Genomic DNA, 23,775 nt, shown 5'->3' with positions numbered 1-23,775 from the left:
GCGGCGTGGCTCAGTGGAAAGAGCCCGGGCTTGGGAGTCGGGGGTCATGGGTTCGAATCCCGCCTCTGCTCCTTGTCGGCTGTGGGACTGTGGGCAAGTCACTTCACTTCTCTGGTTCCCTCATCTGGAAAATGGGGATGAAGACTGTGAGCCTCACGTGGGACAACCTCATTCCCCCGTATCTCCCCCAGCGCTTAGAACAGCGCTCTACACCTAGTAAGCGCTTAACAAATCCCAACGTTGTTATTATTCTCTGCCCTCCTGAAGTGATCTCTTTGGAGTTCTGAGTTTAATATGAATCGTGGTACGTAAGCACTTCCCTTGTGCCAAGCACTGTACTAAACACTGAGGAAGATACGAGATACCTCACTGGACACTGTCCCCGGCCCACATGGAGCTCAGCGTGGCTTAGTGGGTAGAGCACAGGACTGGGCGTCAGAAGGTCGTGGGTTCTAATCCTGGCTCTGCCACGTGTCTGCTGCGTGATCTTGGGCAAGACACTTCACTTAAGCAACGTGGCTCAGTGGAAAGAGCCCGGGCTTGGGAGTCAGAAGTCATGGGTTCGAATCCCGGATCTGCCCCTTGTCAGCTGTGGGACTGTGGGCAAGTCACTTAACTTCTCTGGGCCTCATCTGTAAAATGGGGATGAAGACTGTGAGCCTCACGTGGGACAACCTCATGACCCTGTATCTACCCCAGCGCTTAGAACAGTGCTGTGCACATAGGAAGCGCTTAACAAATACCAACATTATTATTCTCAGGGGCTGTTTTGTCGTCTGTAAAATGGGGATTAAAAGTATGAACCCTAGGTGGGACAGGAACTGTATCCAAACTGACTTGAATCTACCCCAATTCTTAGAACAGTGCTTGGCACATAGTAAGCACTTAAAAAGTACCCTAATCATCATCATCATTACTATTATTAAGAGGGAGAACAGGTGTTGAATCCCCATTTTACAACTGAAGAAACAAAGACAGAAAGAAGCGAAGTGACTTGCCCAGGATCACACAGCGGGCAACTGGCAGAGAAGCAGCGTGGCTTAGTGGCAAGAGCCCGGGCTTGGGAGTCAGAGGTTGTGGGTTCTAATCCCAGCTCTGCCACTTGTCTGCTGCGTGATCTTGGGCAAGTCACTTTACCTCTCTGTGCCTCAGTTACCTCATCTGGAAGAAAATGGGGATTAAAAAAAAATGTGAGCCTCACATGGGCGTAGCTCAGTGGAAAGAGCCCGGGCTTGGGAGTCAGAGGTCATGAGTTCGAATGCCGACTCTGCCACTCGTCAGCTGTGTGACTGTGGGCGAGTCACTTCACTTCTCTGGGCCTCAGTTACCTCATCTGTAAAATGGGGATTAAGACTGTGAGCCTCACGTAGGGCCACCTGATTACCCTGTATCTACCTCAGCGCTTAGAACAGTGCTCTGCACATAGTAAGTGCTTAACAAATACCAACATTATTATTATTACGGGACAATCTGATTACCCGGTATCAACCCAACATTTAGAACAGTGCTCAGCACATAGTAAGCGCTTAACAAATACCATCATTATTATTATTACTAATAACTGACAGAACTGGGACTGGAACACTCCCAAGCATCTGATGTCTCCACTAGGCCACACTGCTTCCCGACCAACTCCGCAAGTACAGAGCAAGAAGTGAAACTGGCTCTCTCCCTATGTGATCCGGTATTTGCATTTCTAAAATCAAAACTCATATCCATCAATCAGTGGTATTTATCGAGTATTTACTGTGTACAGAGCACTGTGTAGAGCACTTGAAAGAGTTTAAAAGAGTTTAACATATCTGAGAGAGATGTGTTCCCTGCTCGCAAAGAGCTTGCAGTCTAGACAGGCGCTAGAATAAATTGCAGATATGGATCTAAGTGCAGGGAGGCTGAGTGTAGGATGGATATTAAGTGTTTAAAGGGTGGAAATCCAAGTGCAATCCTCTCATATTCAGAAAACCCAGGCTCTCTGGATTTTTTTGAGAGTTCCATGCGGCAGCGTGGCTCAGTGGAAAGAGCCCGGGCTTGGGAGTCAGACGTCATGGGTTCGAATCCCGGCTCTGCCACTTGTCAGCTGTGTGACTGTGGGCGTCATTTCACGTCTCTGTGCCTCAGTTATCTCATCTGTAAAATGGGGATTGAGACTGTGAGCCTCACCTGGGACAACTTGATGACCCTTTATCTCCCCCAGCGCTTAGAACAGTGCTCTGCACATAGTAAGCGCTTAACAAATACCAACATTATTATTATTATCTGGAAGAACCAGATATCAGCTCATTGTGGGCAAGGAATTTTTCTGTTACAGTGTTGTGTTGCACTCTCCCAACTGCTTAGTGCAGTGTCCTGCACACAGTGAGAGCTCAATAAATAAGATTGATTTTAGACATTAGGTATTTTAAGTGAATGTGACTTTTAACCCTGAAAATAAGAACTCAAAATAGGACAAGGTCCTGTTTTGTAGTACGTAAATTGCTAAATACTGTCTAATTCTTTCCGGCCCTTTTAGCTCCGTCTTATGAGATGTGGAATTATTTAAGTAAAAATGGGAAAACTTAAGCCCTGGACTTTCCATTTCTCCAGGTTAGCTTCAGACCAAGTAGAAAAACCCGGAGTAACTCCTTCTGCACCTCTCTGGAAGAGAGAGGGTCAAGATTGGAAGACATAGAGTGAATCTGGACTCCGCTCCTGAAGGGAGAAGGGCAGAGTGGAGAAGGGGACCGCACGTGCAGTGTGTGCAGGGTGGTGAATGAACCAGTTCGTCTCACTGCGTTGCCTCGGGGGTGGGGGATTGGCATCTCTGACTCTCACCCTCCACCTCCAGTTGGAGAAAAGCTGGTCTGGACCATAAAAGAAGTAATCCCATCTGGTTTTCTTTATCAGCTTCCACTGGTAGTTGTTAATCCCCATCTGTAAAATGGGGATAAAGACTGTGAGCCTCACGTGGGACAACCTCATTCCCCTTTATCTCCCCCAGCGCTTAGAACAGTGCTCTGCACGTAGTAAGCGCTTAACAAATACCAACATTATTATTATTATTAAGTGCTTACGATGTGCCAGGTATTGTACTAAGCACTGTGGTAGATACAAGATAATCAGATTGGACAGTCTCTTGTTCCTGCTCAGTAATAATAATTTGGTATTTGTTAAGCGCTCACTATGTGCCGAGCACTGATCTAAGCGCTGGGTAGATACAAGGTGATCAGGTTGCCCCACCTGGGGCTCACAGTTCCGATCCCCATTTTCCAGATGAGGTAACTGAGGCCCAGAGAAGTGAAGTGACTTGCTCACGGTCACCCAGCTGACAGGTGGCAGAGCCGGGATTAGAACCCATGACCTCTGACTCCCAAGCCCGGGCTCTTCCCACTGAGCCACGCTGAAGTGCACTGCACCCAGTGAGTGCTCAGTAAAAAGCATAATGGGTAATGACTCCCACTTCCTGCTGACGGGGTTGGGGGGAAGACAGCAATGGGCCAATCATTGCAGGACTTCCTCACCTCAGTGTCAATCAACCCATCGGCCAATGGTATTTATCGAGTGTCCGCTGAATTATTAATATTAATAATGATAATTATAATCATGGTATTTGTTAAGCGCTTACTGTGTGCCAGGCACATAGAAAGAAAGTTTAGTCAACCTAAGTTTAAGTTTAGTTTAGGTTTAGTCATTATAACCTCCTCGACAGACTCGTCCCATGGATTGAAGATCATTTAATCATTCATTCAGTCGTATGTATTGAGCGCTTACTGTGTGCAAAGCACTGTACTAACCACCTGGGAGAGTACAATGTAGCACTAAACAGACACATACCGTGCCCGCATTGAGCACACAGTCTAGAGATCCTACCAGAAGCATCCCGATGAGAATTTATAGAGAATTTTCCCCAGAGAAGATCTAAACCATGCCTTAACCCTTGATTTTGATCTAAATCCCATATTCTTCAGCTTGTCCTCAGACAAGGTCACCAATTTCTGGATAGATTCCACCTTCTCCACTCTTGGCTCCGATTTAAATGCACACTTTCACCTCTTTTTCACTTTCCTCACCTGGCAGTTGGGGAGCACAAAGCTTCATCATCTGTTTCCTACAGATGTGGCGAAAGTCGATGAGATAGGAGGCCTCATCCACTGATGAGAATGACACGCTCAGAAGGCTGTTAAAAACTGTCAGACAACTAGAGAACCAGTTCTTATTAGAAGAGATTTTCTTGGACTTGGCTCCCGCCTGCTTTTATCAACCCCACTTCCTTCCCTCGTGGGCCCCACCTCCTCAGGTTTTCCCCCTTTCTATTTCCTCCCTTGCTCTATTGTTTTCAGTTTTGTACATCTGTTTTCTCTTCAAGACCGTGAGCTCTTTGGAAAGGCACCAAGGCCTAAAGGAGCTAAATGAAAGCACTTCCAAAATCTGCAGGTAATCAATAGAATTGGACCCACTGTTTAGAGGTGGATTTGGGTTCCTCTGGTGAATAGCAGTTCTTCAGACTAAATAATATTTTGTGGAGTTTCATTTGTGTTTATCCTTAATATTATGTATATATATATATGTGTGTGTGTGTATATATAGAAAATAATAATGTTGGTATTTGTTAAGCGCTTACTATGTGCCGAGTACTGTTCTAAGCGCTGTGGTAGATACAGGGTAATCAGGTCCCATGCGGGGCACACAGTCTTAATCCCCATTTTCCAGATGAGGTAACTGAGGCACAGAGAAGTGAAGTGACTTGCCCAAAGTCACACAGCTGACAAGCACGGAGCCGGGATTAGAACCCATGACCTCTGACTCCTAAGCCCGGGCTCTTTCCACTGAGCCACGCTGCTTCTCTTATATATATATGTATATATTATAATGAAAATGACACTTACTAAGGGCATCCTATATGCCTAAACACTGGGCCAGTACTGAGGTGGATGCCGATATTCAGACAGAGCTCCCATATCACATGGGGTTCACAGTCTAAGCGTTGGAAAGGGCAGGTGTCTTCTCTTCGTTTTTATAGAGGAGGAACCCAAGACTCAGAGAAGTTAAGTAACTTGGCCAAGGTCTCACAACAAGTCAGTGGCAAAACTGGGATTAGAATCCAGGTCTCTTGATTCCCAATCCACTAGGCCATACCACCTCCTTATATTTAGAAAACCTTCCACATCCCTCTAGTGACTAGGCCCAGGAAAGAGAAGCTGTGGCGGAAGCTTGATCCCCTGCCTTTAGGCTTCGGGTTAAAATGGGGGTAAAGGGAGGGGATCTGGGCATACTAAAGTGGAAGGAGACCCCACGTAATCTACTCTTTCCAACCCACTCTTTCACAATATATTCATTTATTCAGTCACATTTATTGAGTGCTTTCTGTGTGCAGAGCACTGAACTAAGCCCTTGGGAGAGTACGCTATAACAATAAATGGACATATTCCTTGCCCACGATGAGCTGAAGGTCTAGGGGTGGGGGGATAGACATTAATATAAATAAATAAATTACAGATATGTACATAAACGCTGTGGGGCTGGGATGGGGAACAAAGGGAGCCATCGGGCTGACGCAGAAGGGAAGGGGAGAAGAGGAAATGGGGGGAGCTTAGGGAAGGCCTCTTGGAGGAAATGTGGTTTCAATAAGGCTTTGAAGTGGGGGGAGAGTAATAGTCTGTCAGATTTGAGGAGGGAGGGGTACATTCTACTGACCTCTGGTCCCCAGGACTTTTTACAATCCAGTTGTGGGTACAGTGGGGTCACCTGCTGGGAGGACAAGCAGATTTATTCTATTCTCCAGCCCCACACTATGCCCATCCTCTAACCAACCATCAAGCAATATATATGCTGTTGACTGTGGAGGGACTGGGTGTGAGAGTGTGGATACCTCAGTGCCAATCAGCAGCACTAATTAAAAGTTGATGCTGGGATACGTCTACTTTAAACATAGTATAGTAGTGTTTTCAAGTACTTACTATGTGCCAAGCACTGTACTAGGTCCTGGGGTAGATACGAGGTAATCAGGTCAGTCCCAGTTGCCTGGTGTTCTTAGTTTAAGGGGGAGGAAGAGCAAGTATTAGGTTGTCATTGTACAGATGAGGAAACTGAGGCACAGAAATGTGAAGGGACTCACCTGAGGTCACAGAGCAGGCAAATGAAAGAGCTAGGATTAGAATCCAGATCCCCTGATTCCCAGGCTCCTTTTGGTCCCACTTGGCCATACTGCTCCTCTGAAGAGAAAGTCCTTGTAAGGGCACAGTGTGGCTGGTTAAATCTCTCTCTCATCTCTCTTTCTCTCTCTCATCTTTCTCACACACACACATTCATGCTATATTTATTTATGGACACGAAGATAGATTTTTGTGAAAGCTAAGTAATTATCCTTGAAATCCTAGTTCATTCATTTTCTAAGATGAAGGAACGCTTCGGTGCCTGAAGATCTTGTAGAGAATTGAGATTTATGAGTCTGGATGTTTCAGACAAGTCCAGTTTTCTATAGCATTTGAGAAGTGGTACATTTAAAGGCAGGAAAGGGAAAAGGTCCCACTAGGTTTGGGAAGAAAGAACTAGTTGAGCTCTACTAGGCGGAAGCAGCTGGGAATGTCCGCATTCAGGGAACTGCTGCTTTCGCCAATAGCTCCTCGTGGGCTGACGCTCTTTTTTATGTTTCAATTGACGCTTTTTCTAGTCCCAGCTGAGCTAGTTCTGTGCCAGATTATTAGAAATGGAAGAGTGTTGGGTCCCCCTCAGCGGTAAACCTTGCCATCTTGGCTGAGACACTCTTCAAACCTCTCAAAGTACAAAGACTCCAGAAGCAGGCGGAATAATGGAATCTCCGGCTGACCCGCGGCGCAAGCCCTCAGAGAAGCCTGAGGGAAGAGTGCCCGGTTAATTCACTAATGGAATTTAAACAGCAAAGCGGGGTGGCGCGTTCACTGCTGAAATTTGAGGACGGCAGATAGTTCCTGCATTTCTCGGCTCAAGCGAAACTACGAGCAAGAGCCGCTCCTTGAAAAGCTAGAAGTGAAACCGGGGCTCTGGAGGATTTTGACTGTGTTTTAAAAATAAACTGCACCTTGTGTCTGGTTTTTGACTGTTTGAGGTTATAGTCTTTCCTGATTCTGGTGGTGAAGTGCATGTCGGCGTGTGGGGGTGTTGGGGTGGAGAGGGAGGTGCAGCTATTCTACACCAGAGGTCCGAGGCCCTTTGTGAACGTCACGGAGGCCGAGTGGTCTGGGTCACGTTTCTGTCTTCCGCGTGCGATGTTCTGAAGGTAACCCTCAGCCTCTAGCCAGGACCGTGCCACTGGTGGTAGAGTTGGTGATGGTTGGGAGTCTAGCTAGGTGTCCAGAGGATCGTGTTGTGGGTGTGGAGCCTTTTAAAACAAAAGCCGAAAGGAGAGGTGTGGGAGTGTTGGTTGAGGGGGAGGGAGAACGGGGTTAGTGGGACTCAAGCAGAGGCTTCGAAATTGTCCCCCCGAAGCATGATATTGAGAGCTTACTATGTACCGAGCTCTGTACAAAGCCTTTAGGAGAATCTAACAGAGTTGGTAGACTCGTTCTCTGCCCCATCGAGCTCACTGTGGGCGGGAATGTGTCTGTTTATTGTTACAATGCACTCTCCCAAGCGCTTAGTAGAATGCTTTGCACACAGTAAGCGCTCAGTAAATACGGTTGAGAGAGTGAATGAATGAACCAACGAGCTTGCAGTCTAGAGCTTACAGTCTCTTTCTAAGTGCATCTCTGAAGCATGCTTAAAACGCCTATTTCATTGGTGCGGTGGGGCGGTGTTGTTTGTCCTCAGGCATCCGAAGGCGTTCCGATGAGGTTTTTCACGAGCTTAGAACAGCTGATTGACTTTTATAAGAAGGAGAATATGGGCTTGGTGACCCACCTTCAATACCCAGTCCAGCTAGAAGAGGAGGATGCAGCGGATGACCCAGAGGAAGAAACAGGTAAGAAATTACGTGGGCAGGATACACTTACCCGCTCCCCTTCACCTCCCACACCTTCCCGTGAAGCAGCTGCGGTGGCTCGTTCCGTAGCCGGGAGCTGGGAAATGGATCTCCCTGGACTCTCTCTCTGCTCATAATGTAGACCAACGGGCTTATGAGACATCTTCTATTTGACCGCAGCCTGTGGAGGGGAGATCCCATTTCCGTCAATGACTGGAAGTATCTGGATGAATTTCCCCATCTGTGGTAGCGAGGGGCATTTTGGGTCCCTCGCACGGATTAGTCCGGTGCCCTCTGCCTCGCTAGCCCCAGACCTTCCTAAAGACCTCGGCTGTATCTGACATCGCCCTGGGGGGGGAGGCAAGCTAAACAGACACAGCCATACTCTCCGGGAGCTTGCAATCTTAGGTCACATTGACCTAATGACATGTAAAAATACAGAGCTTATCCTACTTGGAGCCAGGAGGCTCAGATACCCGCCTCTGCTGCTGACCACTTCCTACTGTGGACTATTCGTCAAAAGGGGAGAAGACAAGAGAGCATTTCCACAAATACACTTGAGTAGTGCTTGGGGAGCTGGGGAAGTCCCATGGTCAGCTGAGTTTTGATCTGGGTAGGCTTCAGGGAAGAAGTGAGATTTGAGCCATAAAATGGAACTCCAACGCCCAGCCAAGGCTCACTGGTGCCGGCGTCTGCCGGTGTCCACTCTCAGGGCATCTGTCTACACGGGCAGATTATGTGGAAAAAAAACAAACAAAACTTAACATCTGATGAATTTCCCAGTGCTCATTTAGGCTTGGTTTGAAGCGGGCAAAACGGGGCTTGACAAGACACGGTCGTACTTACTGCCTCAATTCAGCACCACAGGCCCTGGAAATAGAGTGAGTCTGGGGAGAAAGCACCTTGCCCTAAGCTTGCCTCCTCCTCCTCCTACCTGCCATCTTGCCTCCCTGGTCTTCTCTTGGCTCATGAGCTCCTCCACCAAAGGAGTGGGCAGTAGAAGTAAGAGGATGTGAAACCCAAGCAAGCCGTTGCTGATGCTCGGTAACTTTTTTTTTTTTCTTGCTTCAAGGTTTGATGGGGGAGGAGTTGAAACTACTGGCTAGAATGATTTGGGGGCTGGATTTCAGTTGTCAAAATATACCTCATTGAGATTTGCCCCTCTCGCCGTGCTGTTTCCCTTCCGTTTCCGTATTTGACGCACCCAGATGTGCAGGGTTTTTTTTTTTCCAAGTGTCTTACCGTCTGTCAGGTCTCTGGGTGTGGTCCCCTCAGGTCATCCACCGAGTGGATGAGCAGACTGCACTACCGAAAGACTCCGTGATTACCTAGAGCCACCGGTTAGTGATGGAGATTGGATGAGAAAGTGAAATGTTGGACTTGCTTGGTATCCCATTAAGGCTGCTTGGTCTTCCAGGTTGTAAAACCTTGGTTTTCCTCTTCTCCCCTTCCCTTTCCCCATTCTCAGCATTGACTCTAGTGATGCAGCCAGAGAGATGTAATCTTCTGGAGAAGCAGTGCGGCCTAATGGATAGACCACGGGTCTGGGAGTCTGAAGGACCTAGGTTCTGATCCAGGCTCTGCCCCCTGTCTGCTGTGTGACTTTGGGCAGTCCCTTCACTTCTCTGTGCCTCAGATAACTCATCTGTAAAATGGGAATTAAGGCTGAGCCCCATGTGGGACAGGAACTGAGTCCAACCTGATTACCTGGTATCTACCCCGGTGCCTGGCATTCATTCATTCATCCATTCAATCATCTTTATTGAGCACTTATCGCGTGCAGAGCACTGTACTAAGCACTTGGAAAGTACAATACAGCAATAAAGAGAGACAGTCCCTGCCTACGATGGGTTTACGGTCTGGGTATAGTGGGGGAAACAGACATCAAAGCAAGTAAACAGGCATCTAGTAAGCACTTAACAAATGACCATAAAAAAATCTCATTTCTGCGTTTGGGACTCTGCTCACCAGAATGATATCCAGTCCCAATGAAAGTAGATTGATTTCTCTTCTGCCTTCACCCCACTGGCTGCTTCCATAGACAGAGAAGTTGAGTACATCATATGGCTTTTCTCACCCCACAAAAGAGACTTCCAGTAGGCCTCTATCCCTGAGTCATTTCGGTCATTGTGTGCTCCATTCACTTGTTTCGGAAGGCGGCGATTAGACACTTAGCAAGCGACCTGAGGGGGCAGCCAATATATAGGCTGTGCTGATTTGGTCCCAGAATTCTGTCCCTGTCATTCCTCCCTCTCAGCCAAGGCATTTAATTACGTTGCCCGCTTCCCGCCTCTGGGGACTGCCGCTCGGGTAAAGAGAGATCCCGTGATGCTTTCTAAACCATTGGCTGAGAAACCCAGCCTCTTGGTCAGTGTGTCCTTTCGCTGCGTTAAGTCCCGATTACCTGCACGAGCAGTTGCTGAGAGCCTTAAGATCTGCCTACACAGGTACAGTGTGTCAATTTCTATTCAACTCTTCTCAAGGCCCGGCCAGTCACTTATTCTCTGTTGCTCATTGCTCTGACTGAGTCATAGCGTTCATAGGAACCACAGATGAGGAAAGGAAAATAAGCCCCACTCTTTAGAGACAAGCAACTGAAGCAGCAGATCATTATGGGTGTTATAAATGAGGCAGGTGGGTGAAGGTTTGAAGTAGTTAGGAACTGCTTTGTGACGTCGGAATCAAAGGTAGGAAAGATTTAGCAGATCGAATCCTTTCTTAGGACTCAAGAGCCCATTGGTGCTAGACTGTAGGGGAAAAGGAGATAAACCTATGCACCTCGACAGCCGTAGAGGAGTACTATATTTCCCACCGGCACTGTGGGTAATGTGGAAAACCTCCAGAAAGGACGACCTCTTCTTTCCCGTTAAGCATTCGGGTTCATTTATTCCATTTTTATTTCTAAATTCGAATGGGAATAGAGCGTCCGGTTTAATCGAAAACCTGCTCCATTCTTGTATGCATGGAGTGATTTCTGATTCTGATCCCAGCCCAAGACATATTGGCTGTTCTCCATGGCCCTCAGGGTCTGTTTCACCTCAGTGGAATGCCTCTCTTCAGGCATTTCTCCCAACCAGCTTAAGACACAGAGTCAGGCTGGAATATTTCTGCCCAGATGGAAGCACTGTTTTCCAAAGGGTGGTTGATTAATAAGAGGCAACTTTCCTCTCCTCCCAAGGGGCTCACCTTCAAGGTGGTCATTCAACACATCCTCACCTGTTCCCAGAAATATATTTCTACAAAGAGATCAGATTGGACTTTTCGGGACAATTTTTTCACCTCTTCACTGCCTTCATCCCTAACTTGCTAGGCGCCACTAAGGCTTTTATAGTGCCTTCTTCAAAAGAACACTTAAACTATCCCTTGCCAGTCAGTATCACTTCAGTAACATCAAATGGTGGAGACAATGAATAATCAATCAAATGTATTTATTGAGAGTTTATTGTGTGCGGACCACTGTACTAAACTCTTGGGAGAGTACACCGTGGCAAGTTGGTAGACCTGTTCCCTACCCACAAGGAGGGGAGGACGGACATTAATATAAATAAATTGTAGGGCTGAGGGTGGGATGACTATTAAGTGCTTAAAAGGTGCAAATCCAAGTGCAGTAATGAATGCTTCGGCTGTGTTTCGATACCGTTTTAATCTGCTGTTCCAAATTGGCAAAATTTTGCAAATTAATGTGATTCTTGCTTAATTGGAAAGTAGCGCATGACAGTAGCGTTGCGCAGTACTCTATCGGTCTTGCTCAAAACTCACTCCCGTAGCTGCCACTCTGACGCGAACTTAATCTAAAATGAAGGTTTCTCTGATTCTCCCTCTCGGTTTGAATCCTAAAATTATCCACGTTTGAGCGTCAAGGGATTCGCGGAACTCTTGCTTGCCTCTGTGCGGTGAATTGTGCTCCTTAGATTCCCGTGGGACTTGACCTGTTGCTGGGGAGGACTGGGCAGTTCCCAGAGACGACCATTTTGGGGGCAGCTTCTGGAATGAAGGAAGCTGGAAGACTGCTCGTCCAGAAAAATGACCTGTCACTTTGTCATCGTTTCTCTGATAGAGTTTATCATGTCTCCACCCGAATTGCCGCCACGAAACATTCCTTTACCTGCAGTTCTAAGTGAAACGAAAGAAACCGTTCTCGCGAGTGACAGTTCCCGAGGGGTGGAAAGCGGCAAGCTGTCTATCTCCGAGACGTTACTTCAGCGACTACAGTATTTGGATACCAGCGGGTGAGTCTTTAACAACCTGTCAAGTTTCTCTTCACGATAACCTTAACTTGACCTCCATTGGGAGCCTACTCTGCTGCCCGGCGAGGCACTGCTAGCACATTTCGTTGTTCCTCAGAGGAAGTGGGCGAGGCGGTGACGGTCCCGGCTGCGTCTCTGTCACCGACATCCATATTGCTGCTCTGGGGTTCTGCGTTGCTTCATCCGCCTCCTGCGGCATCCTCCCTCTGCTCACGGTGCCGTTGTAGAAGGTGCCCTCACATTGCCCTTGCCCCCTGGGCAGGAGAGCCAAAAGGGGACTGTCGGCAGGCACTCTGGGATGTGGGCACGGTTGGGGGACAGTGGAACCCTGGAATCGTGCCAATGGATCGTCCACGGCTAGAACTTGATACCGTCCTCAATATCGAGAGAGTACAGTTCTCTGCGCGCAGTGAGTGCTCAGTAAATACGATTGAACGAGTGGTTAGGTAGAATGGCTTGGAATCCCAACCTCTGGCTCCGGGGTCAGACTCTATCAAGTATTTGAGTGCCTGCTGCGTGCAGAACGCTGTACAAAGCGCTTGGGAGAGTGCGAGATAAATTCCCTGCCCACAGTGTGCTTACAGTCTGGAGAGGAAGACAGACATTAATGTAAAGAAATCATTTAGAATTATATTTATAACAATACATATATATGTAGACCAGTGCTCTGGGGATGAGGGTGGGGTGAGTATCAAATACCCGAAGAAAATAATATCTGACCAATACTATTCAATACGCTTCAACGCTTTGAAAAATGAGGAAATTGAGACCAGCAAAGGTTTACGTCCAGCTTAGCGTTATTCACACTCTATAGGAAACCCAAGAGCAGAACCCGTATGTCAAGAGAAGCAACATGGACTAGTGGAAAGAGCCTGGACTTGAGAGTCAGAGGATATGAGTTCTAATCCCGGTTCTGTATTTCCTTGCTGTATGACCTTGGGCAAATCACTTAACTTTTCTGTGCCTCATCTGTAAAATGGGGATTCAATACTCGTTCTCCCTTTTACTTAAACTGCGAGCCCCTTGTGGGACAGGGACTGTGTACAAGCTGATTAACTTGTATCCACCCCAGTGCTTAGAACACTGCTTGGCACATAGGGAAAGCTTAACAAATGTAGTAATAGTAGTAAGTCTTTTATCTCAGGGAAAGTTATGTTATTGGTGTTTCACATTTAATAATAATAATAATAATAATGTTGGTATTTGTTAAGCGCTTACTATGTGCAGAGCACTGTTCTAAGCACTGGGGGAGATACAGGGTAATCAGATTGTCCCACGTGAGGCTCACAGTTAATCCCCATTTTACAGATGTGGTAACTGAGGCACAGAGAAGTTAAGTGACTTGCCCACAGTCACACAGCTAGCTGACAAGTGGCAGAGCTGGGATTCGAACTCATGACCTCTGAGTCCCAAGCCCAGGCTCTTTCCACTAAGGCACGCTGCTTCACATTTGCTTTACCACTTATCGACTTGCCTCTCCTGACACCCATGCTGCCTACTCAGCCTCCCCATAAAAACAAAACAAATTACAAAACGCTGTGGTCAGATTTCTCTTCATCCATCCTGTTGAGGAAGGATTGCTGCTAGCAAACAATTCATGGATCAGTGGTATTTACCGAGTGCTTGTGTTCAGAGTCCTGTGCTAAGCGCTTGGACTATAGATATGATAGACAGAAGTAGTAGCATTTTCCTTTTTTGTATGAGTTCAGGAAGGGGGCAGGATGGAAAGAAGTAATAGTGATGATAATGGAGAAAATGAAGCACACACTGGTTGCTTAATAATATCAACCGCTAACTCAGAGAGGATGAGACTGCGGGAGAAAAAATACGCTGTCTAGAATAATAGTAATTATGGTATTTGTTAAGCGCTTACTATGTGCTGAGCACTGTTCCAAGCGCTGGGGTAGATACAGGGTAATCAGATTGTCCCACGTGGGGCTCACGGTTTTTAATCCCCATTTTTACAGATGAGATCACTGAGGCACAGAGAAGGTCAGTGACTTGCCCAAGGTCACACAGCAGACAAGTGGCGGAGCCAGGATTAAATTCCTCCTCTGTAGCCGTGATCTCCACCGGCCCCTTGAAACATCTCCCCGAACCCCAGTTTGAAACGGAATACTCTACCGTGCTCGGGGAAGCTTCGTGAGGAGCTCAGAGGTCATTACTGATTAATTACTGATGATTTCCCCCGATTAGACCGTAAGCCCGTCAGAGGGCGGGGACTGTCTCTATCTGTTACCGATTTGTCCATTCCAAGCGCTCTGCACATAGTAAGCGCTCAAGAAATACAATTGAATGAATGAATGAATGAATGAATCACCCTGATTCTTCCCTTAGCTTCAAGGAAGTTGCAAACGCCCTGGTCTTTTTCACCCCCCTAGCAGTCAACCGGGTAGTTTGTCCACATCACTCCCCCAGAAGATAAACCAGTAGAGGCATGGCGGTGGTCAGAAGAGGGTGCGGCTGGGGACGTGCCGAGGTTAAGCAGGAAGTTAACTTCTGTTTAGGATCAGTGGATGAGGGAGGGAAGCAATTCTCTCTTCTGGGTTGGAGATTCAAGGTGGTATTAAAACTTACTGATGTTTCATAAGACCTGGAATGAGATCAGTTCAGTGTTCCCTTTTATGTATGTATGTGTGTATATATATATATGTGTGTGTGTTCGTGTGTGTGTGTGTATATATAGAGATGTATGTATATATATATATTTGATGTGGTTGCTGAAAAATGAAACAGTGGTTTTTTTGGGTTTTTATTTTAATGGTATTTGTTGAAGGCTTTCTACGTGCTGGGCACTGTACTAAGCACTGGAGATAGATACAAGCTAATCAGTTTGGACGCAGCCAGCGTCCCACACGAGGCTCACAGTCCTAATCCCCATTTTACAGATGAGGTTACCGAGGCCCGGAGAAGTTGTGACTTGCTCTAGGTCACGCGGCAGACGAGTGGCAGAGCCGGGACTAGAGCCCGGGTCCTTCTGACTCTCGGGCCTGTGCTCTGTCCACTAGGCCGTGCCGTTTCTCGGTGTCAGGAGATGAAATCGCCTCTCCTCTCCTCCTCCGGGGAGCCTTCCCCGATCGGTCCCCCCGCGGTATTTATTGAGCACTGTGCTGAGTGCCTGAGTAATTACGATCAGTGCCCTTAAAGAGCTTTTAATCTAGCTGGGGAGATGGACATTAAAATAAATTACAGTCAAGGAGGGTAGAAGAACATAAAGATATGTTTGTAAGTGCTATTGGGTGAGGAGGAAAGAAGAATCTAAGTCCCCAGGGTGAACATAAGTGACACAGGGAGGGCAAATAGGTGGAGAGATGAAAGATTAGTCAGGGAAGACTTCCTGGAGGAGATGCAGTTTTTGTAGTGCTTTGAAGATGGTCAGTCGTACCATGTTTCCTTTCTGAGTCCCCCAGGCAAGTGGGTACTTGCACCCCTCTCCCACAGCACTTAAAGTACATGCCTTCATACTCTGTTGCTTCCCCCCGCCTGTAATTTATTTTAGTTACATGGTCATGGGTTCGAATCCCGGCTCTGCCACTTGTCAGCTGTGTGACTATGGGCAAGTGACTTCACTTCTCTGTGCCTCAGTTACCTCATCTGGAAAATGGGGATGAACCGTGAGCCTCACGTGGGACAACCTGATGACCCCGTATCTCCCCCAGCGCTTAGAACAGTGCTCTGCACAGAGTAAGCGCTTAACAAATACCAACATTATTATTATCATTAGTTTCCATCTCCTCTACTGGTCTGTAAACTTCTTGAGGGCAGGGATCATGTCTACCAACTCTCTTTTACTCACCGAAGAATGCTGTACAATGGTGTGCATACAATTTCACTCCATCAATGCTATTCTGTATCTCTAACTGCTTTTATTGGTTTTTAGACAAATAATTCACAAGTTTTATCTTTTTGCGTTTAATTTTTGATGCTTAATTGTATTTCTGGCTTTCAGTCATTCTCAAAAGCAAGACTTCATCAACAGGAAATAGCACATTTTTGAAAACAATTTTTTTTCTACGCTGAGCCATTTTTGAGTAAATTTAATGCGCACAATTTCTACATGCAACATATATGATCTACACTAATTTCACTTTTCTCTCCTTGAGTGAGGCAGACTTGTGAATCACATCATACGTGAGAGGATAGGTTACTTCATGTTCTATTTAGATTCTTCTGAGATTCTGCAGTATTCCTGTTCCATGACCAACCAAAAGTCATTTTTCATTAATTTTAATTTGCTAAAACACTATTTAGGTGTTATTTCTCCTATTGGCAGCAGTAATAATAGTCATTACAGAATGTCACTGTTGGGGCTGACACCAGTATGTTTTCATAGAAAATTGATCAATTTAATTTTAATTGCCAAACTATCAAGTCATGTTTATAGATGAAATCAGATAGCAATAATAAACACTCCTGTTGTTTTCACACTTACTAATGCAGTACAGTGATAAACACAAGGAATTAATAAACATGCAAAACAGAGGAAATGCACAGTCCAGATCTCCTCTAACCTAAAAACAACAACTATCACAGCTTTGAAAATGACCCACGTCGTGCACTTCCTATTACACAGGAGCACATTCACCTCCAGTTGTGCAAATTCCATAGCTTAGTGACCGAACTTACTGTGTTTTTATTTCTGCATCAAAGAGAATGCCAAAGTTCAACCAGTCTTTTTTCTCTGGCGAGCTGGAGTAGTCATTCATTCATTCATTCAATAGTATTTATTGAGCGCTTACTATGTGCAGAGCACTGTACTAAGCGCTTGGAATGTACAGATCGGTAACAGATAGAGACAGTCCCTGCCCTTTGGCGGGCTTACGGTCTAATCGGGGGAGACGGACAGACAAGAACAATAGCAGTAAAATATAGTCCTGTGTAGTAGACAGTGTTTGAATTCTTGATCAGAATTTTTTCTTGTACATTATCTTATTTAGGATACTTGGGGGGCAATGTAGACTAGTGGGAAGAACAAGGAGACTGGGAATCAGAAGACCCAGGTTTGAACCCCAGTTCTGCCACTGGCCTGTTATGTATAATCATGTTGGTATTTTTTAAGCGCTTACTATGTGCAGAGCACTGTTCTAAGTGCTGGGGGAGATACAGGGTAATCAGGTTGTCCCACCTGAGGCTCACAGTCCTAATCCCCATTTTACAGAAGAGGTCACTGAGGCACAGAGCAGTTAAGTGACTTGCCCACCGTCACCCAGCTGACAAGGGGCAGAGCCGGGATTGGAACCCATGACCTCTGACTCCCAAGCCCGGGCTCTTTCCACTGAGCCACGCTGCTTCTGGGCAAGTCACTTGACCTCTCTAGGCCTTAGTTTCTAATGTGTAAAATGGGGATAGGATAGACTGAGCCCCGTTTGAGGCAAGGAGCTGTGTCCAATCTCATAACCTTCTAAGTATGGCAGCACTTAACACAGAGTAAGTGTCTAATAGATCCTATAATTCTTATATTTAAATAAAATAATTGGTGATGAAGCAAACAATTTTCCCCAATGACATCCTAGGCCTTTTCTACCATGAGCATCACCCTCAGAATGTCTTTGGGAAGCAACGTGGCTCAGTGGAAAGAGCACGGGCTTGGGAGTCAGAGGTCATGGGTTAGAATCCCAGCTCTGCCACTTGTCAGCTGTGTGACTGTGGGCAAGTCACTTCACTTCTCTGGGCCTCAGTTACCTCTTTTGTAAAATGGGGATGAAGACTGTGAGCCTCACGTGGGACAACCTGATGACCCTGATTCTGCCCCCAGGGCTTAGAACAGTGCTCTGCACATAGTAAGCGATTAACAAATACTAACTTTTTTTTTTTTAATCTCTAGATCATCAGCTCGTTATGGGCAGGGAATGGGTCCACTAATTCTGCTGTATCTATAGTCTCCCCAGCAATTAGTACAGAGCCTTGCCCATATTAAGTGCTTAGTAAATACCACTGTTCGATTGATTGTCTCCATTTTACAAATGAGGAAGTTGACTCTCGGCCGTATTAAATCATTTATCCAACAAGAAACTGCGAGTCCAGAAGAAGCCGGCATCTTCTGATCCCCAGACCAGTGGTCTGTCTTTTGGAGATCCCTGCCCTGCTAGTCTGAACAGTAAAGGCCCATTTGATTCCCAGGTGTCCAATTTTCAATTTGGCCACAGGGAAAAATTTAGAGGTGGACCACGAAGGGGGCAGGGCCAGAGGGAAGGACGGGTAAGAAAGGGAGAGTAGAGAGAGAAAGAAGTGACAGGGAGGTGAGATGAGAGAAAGAGGGAAAGGGGAGAGAGTGAGAGGGAGGAAGAGGAAGAAAACGATGCTCACTGTTGCTTCCCCTCTTCCTCCACTGTTGCTTTAGACTGTAAACTCCTTGTGGCTGTGACTGTAAACTCAATTGTCTTGATCTCTTCCAGGCGCTTAGTACAGCATCCGTCACACGGTAAATGCTCAAGTACCATTGAATAATAATAATAGTGGTATTTATGAAGTGCTTGCTACGTGCCAGGCATTTTCTAAGCACTGGGTTAGGTACAAAATAATCGGGGTGGACATGGTCCCTGTCCCACACAGGACTCATAGTCTAAATCCCCGTTTTACAGAAGAGGGAACTGAGGCGTAGAGAAGTCAAGTAACTTGCCCAAGTTTCCACAGTAATGATAATAATAATGTTGGTATTTGTTAAGCGCTTACTATGTGCAGAGCACTGTTCTAAGCGCTGGGGTAGGTACAGGGTAATCAGGTTGTCCAACTTGAGGCTCACAGTCTTAATCCTCATTTTACAGATGAGGTAACTGAGGCCCAGAGAAGTGAAGTGACTTGCCCACAGTCACACAGCTGCCAAGTGGGAGAGCCGGGATTCGAACCCATGACCTCCGACTCCCAAGCCCGGCCTCTTTCCACTGAGTCACGCTGCTTCTCCCAGTAAGAAGGTTCATTCATTCAATAGTATTTATTGAGCGCTTACTATGTGCAGAGCACTGTACTAAGCGCTTGGGATGAACAAGTCGGCAACAGATAGAGACAGTCCCTGCCGTTTGACGGGCTTACAGTCTAATCGGACGGGCTTACAGTCTAATCGGACGGGCTTACAGTCTAATCGGAGCACAGAAGGCAAGTGGCAGAGCTGAGAATGGAAGCCAGGGCCTTCTGATTCCCAAGACTGTGCTCTATCCACTAGGCCAGGCTGCTTCTCAGTTTATTTTTTAATTGATGTGGGGTTTGCAGGTCTGGGGCTAAGAGTCAGAGACTCAGGAGTGGAAGAGGTCACTCCAGGGCCTTCTGAGCCTACCCAGCCGAAAAGTAGCCACTTATCACACCCCTCTCTCTATTCCTCCCGGGTGGGATGCCTCTGCCTGCCAGGTACTGGCTGAAGCTGCCTCAGCAACCTGCCCCATCCAGCAGCACTAGCCCTGCTTGGCCTTACTGGTTTTCAGTTTTGGGTTATTGCGTTGGGCCGCTGGACCCCCGCTGGATCCCGAGGATGCCCAAATTAGGGGAGGTGGGCTGGGCAGAGGGCCCCTCCTTGCAAGACTCTGGTGTGGGTCAGTAGAACTGCCCACCACCTGCCCCAGGGAGCCAAAAATTAGCTGCAGCGCATGCTCTAATAGTAATTAATGCAGTGCCCTGCACACAGTAAGCACTCAATAAATACGACTGAATAACTGTGGCAATTGTTAAGCACTTACTGTGTGCCAGACACTCTATTAAGCACTGGGGCGGATCCAAGGAAATCGGTTTGGGCACGGTCCTCGCTCTGTTGCGGCTGCCTAGCTTGGTCAGGCCGGGTTTGAGACCCATCCCCCTATTTTTTTTTTATGCTATTTAAGCGCTTACCATAGTAAGGTGTGGTAGGTAGGTATGCCAGGCTCTGTTCTAAGCACTAGGGTAGATGAAAGCTAGTCAGATTGGACACAGTCCATTTCCCAAATGGGACTCACAATCAATCCCCAATTTACAGATAAGGTAACTGAGACACAGACAGGTCAGCCCAAGGTCACACAGCAGATAAGTATCGGAACCGGGATTAGAATCCAGTCCCTTCTGAATCTCAGGCCCTTGCTCTGTCCACTAGGCCGCGCTACCTCCCGGTGCTCCGTCGCCCCCACGGTTCATCTGGCCCGTTCTCGGAGCTGGTACTGCTTGCCCCCGGGAGCAGGATGGGGACGGTCAATCAGTCAACTGAAGCGCTTGGGAGAATATAATATAGCAATAAGGCATCCCTGCCCACAGTGAGCTTCCGGTCTAGAGGGGACGGGCATCCCGCGTCTCCAAGGAAACCACAGAGTGCATTGATAGAGGCCAAGGAGTGGAAACATTATGTCGGCTCCATCGCTGACCCCTTTCTGACTCCAAGAGGTGGGACGTGATAGCCCCCCAAAAAGGCGTGGGGATGAACCTATCAGTGTCACCCCACCCCCCGGGGCCATGTTTATGGACTTGACCCCCTGCGGCCCCCACGGCGGCGGCACCTAGATTATCACTGAGCAGTGATATTCTTCCCAGGGATTCAGTATATCCCAGCATGCTCTGAAAGAGCGTGAACTGCTCAAAATGCATGATTTTTCCAGGGATTTCTCAAAGCCAGGTTCATCTCAGTCTCCAGCGCAGGCTTCTCAACACTTTTAAGAAAAGATGATGTTTTATCACGAATCTCCTAGCTAGCCAAGTTTCTTTAAAAAAAGGAAATCTGACAAGCATGCCTGTGTGTGTTTGTGTGTGTGTGTGAGTTTCTCATGGTGTTTTTGGGGGGTACGGGACCTAAAAGGACTCACTTAATGCAAACTGTACAGTGTGAATATTTGACTCAGGGGTATAGGAGCTGGCTGAATTGAATAAAATGCACTTTATCAGTAAATGATTCCCATTTGGTTCCAATGAAGCAGTGTTCCCCTCACTGATTCCCACTCTCCCCTCCCTTCTCCTAGCCTACTTCCTTCCTGGTTTTCTCCCCTCATTTTCAGTATTTCCCTGCCAAAAAAAAAAAAAAAGGTCCCCAAAGACTGAGCTGCTTTTACCACTGTTAAAGGGCCCGGGGAAAGTGAGTTAAATAGTAAATGCTTCTTATGCCACTGGTTTTTACTCTTTTTCGACATTTAAAATATGTGTCTACTGTCCGTGGAAGGCAGCCGTGACTAGTGGAAAGATGACGGTACTGGTGATCAGGACAACAGCGTTCTAATCTGCCACTGCCGTGCTCTGTGATTTGGGGGCAGAAGACTTAACCTCCCTCTGCTTCAGTTTCCGCAACGGTGAAATGCTCTCCCTGCCTCTTCAACTCTGTGTTCCTCGTGGGACAGGGACGATGTTTGATCTGATTATCTTGTTTTACTTGTTCCTGAAGTCTGTTGTTCTCCATCATCCAACGTTATCATGTACCCCAATGCCTGTCTCATAGTAAGTGCTTACTAAATGTAATAATAATGATGATGGTATTCGTTAAGTGCTTACTATATGCCAAGCACTGTTCTAAGCGCTGGGGGGGATGCAAGATGATCAGGTTGTCCCACGTAGGGCTCACAGTCTAAATCCCCATTTGACAGATGAGGTAACTGAGACACGGAGAAGTGAAGTGACTTGCCCAGAGTCACACAGCTGACAAGTGGCGGAGCCGGGAGTAGGACCCTTGACCGCTGCCTCCCAAGCCATGCCGCAAGTGTGAATTATGACAAAAAGAACCAATTTCTTTCTCACACTCGATGCCATGAAACATCAGTTCAGCACTGGTGATTCCTGCCTCCTATGTAATTCCTAGGGATGAAGTGAGGATTCATTTTATTGATATAGAATCACCTTTGTGGTGGTCAAGTCCTGGGCAGTATTTCCTCTTACTGTGCCTTTCCATTGAGCAGGCTGAATGCGGCATATCCTGTTCAATTCGTGGAAACTCCATGCTTCCTGGCCGTTTGGAAATCCGAATCTTTACATGTCAATTGTCCACATAATCAAGACTTAAATACACTCGTAATTTGGCCTAAGCTATTTGGTCATTCCAGCTCCAAGACAACGTTTTGGCCTGAAATGTTTTGGTGGTGTTGGGAAGCCTGAGTTCTTCAGATCGTTCGACTATTTGGGCACAGCCTGTGTGTGCAGTGAGGGAGAGCTTAGACTGTTCTAAGATCTTAAATTGAATATTTCTTATAATGGTCATTTAGAATTTCACCCTGGAAAATCATTTCCAAAAGCCCTTCATTTCCCTTTCCTGTGCATTTAAGACGATGAGCAGAGAGGGAAAACCCCAGTGAGAAGGAAAAAAAAAATGAGGAAAGCGCAATGTGTTTGCTTTGGATTAATTCCCTAATTGTGAAGCTGTGCAATTAGCCATCATTTTTTTTTTTTTTTGAAAGAGCCTAGTTGTTCCATTTCCAACTTGGGCATATGAGATGGTTTTGTGTTCTCGGTCAACTTGCGTTCATTTATTCAGTTGTGTTTATTGAGTGCTTACTGTGTGCGAAGCACTGTGCTAAGCGCTTGGGAGACTACACTATAACAATAAATGGAAACATTCCCTGCCTACAACAAGCTTTCAGTCCAGAGAGCACAGTTATCCTTAAAGCTTTCGTGCAACAGGCCGGTTTATTTACGAGTTGCATATAAAATTTGAGATTATCCACGCTCTCTGCGATCTTGGGTCATGACAGTACGACCTTTCCCACCTCCCATCGTTCAGAAATAACCGAGGGTCAGGTCAGCCGTCTCATCGTTTCTGACAACGATGTCAGAAGTCACTTTGTTGACTTCTGAGAGAGCTGCATAGACTGAAATCGTTCAGAGGGATTATTATTATCATTATCTGCTCCTCCTCCCCTCCCCATCGCCCCGACTCCCTCCGTCTACTGTACTCTCTCCCCTCCCCACAACACGTGTGTATATAGGTGTACATTTGTTATTCTTTTTATTTTATTAATAATGTGTATATATCTATAATTCTATATCGATGCTACTGATGCCTGTCTACTTGTTTTGTTGTCTGTCTCCCCCCTTCTAGACTGGGAGCCCATTTTTGGGGTAGGGATTGTTTCTCTTTATTGCCGAATGGTGCTTTCCAAGCGCTTAGTACAGTGCTCTGCACCCAGTAAGCACTCAATAAATACGATTGAATGAATGAATATTGTAGGGGCATTAGGTTTTCCAGTCCTACCCCTATTCGCGGGAAATTTCACGTCAGAGATGCCATCATTTGATATCCTGAATACGGAAGGCATTTGGGGGTAAGTAGTCAAAGCAAAAATGAATGAGAATCAGCATCTGAGTAAACTCTGAATTTTCAAGTTTTGGGGCATGTTTCCTTGGAAAGCTATCATCCTCAGTTAAAAGGAACCCTCTGTTCTGCCACAGCCCGTGTTTTTACTGTGTGTTTTGGCTAGCAGGTTGTTAGGGATCCTTGTTTGGTTATTGTGCTGCAGCATTGGAGACCGGAACTACTATAATTTTGAATATGGGAAACAGCATGGTCTGATGGATAGAGCCCATGCCTGGGAGCCAGAAGACCTGAGTTCTAATCCATGCGCTGCCACATACCTGCTCTGCCACCTTGGGCGAGTCTCTTAACTTCTCTGTGCCTCAGTTCACTCATCTGTAAAATGGGGATTCGATACTTGTTCTCCCCCCTACTCGACCGTAAGCCTCAGGTGGGAC

The 23,775-nt window shown here is 46.6% G+C and overlaps 1 protein-coding gene across 2 annotated transcripts in view; it reads left to right on the top strand.

The window, feature by feature from the left end:
* INPP5D (inositol polyphosphate-5-phosphatase D) overlaps nt 1–23,775 on the top strand; it is a 177,177-nt gene that overhangs the window by 62,483 nt on the left and 90,919 nt on the right. For both annotated transcript variants that reach the window (XM_029067359.2, XM_029067353.2), the window contains exons 3-4: nt 7,762–7,912; nt 11,970–12,141. In XM_029067359.2, the coding sequence (XP_028923192.1) occupies nt 7,762–7,912; nt 11,970–12,141 (323 nt within the window). The remainder of the gene's footprint in view (nt 1–7,761; nt 7,913–11,969; nt 12,142–23,775) is intronic.

Source organism: Ornithorhynchus anatinus, chromosome 1, assembly GCF_004115215.2.
Source record: "Ornithorhynchus anatinus isolate Pmale09 chromosome 1, mOrnAna1.pri.v4, whole genome shotgun sequence".
NCBI lineage: Eukaryota > Metazoa > Chordata > Mammalia > Monotremata > Ornithorhynchidae > Ornithorhynchus > Ornithorhynchus anatinus.
This window is presented reverse-complemented; position numbering and strand designations above follow the sequence as displayed.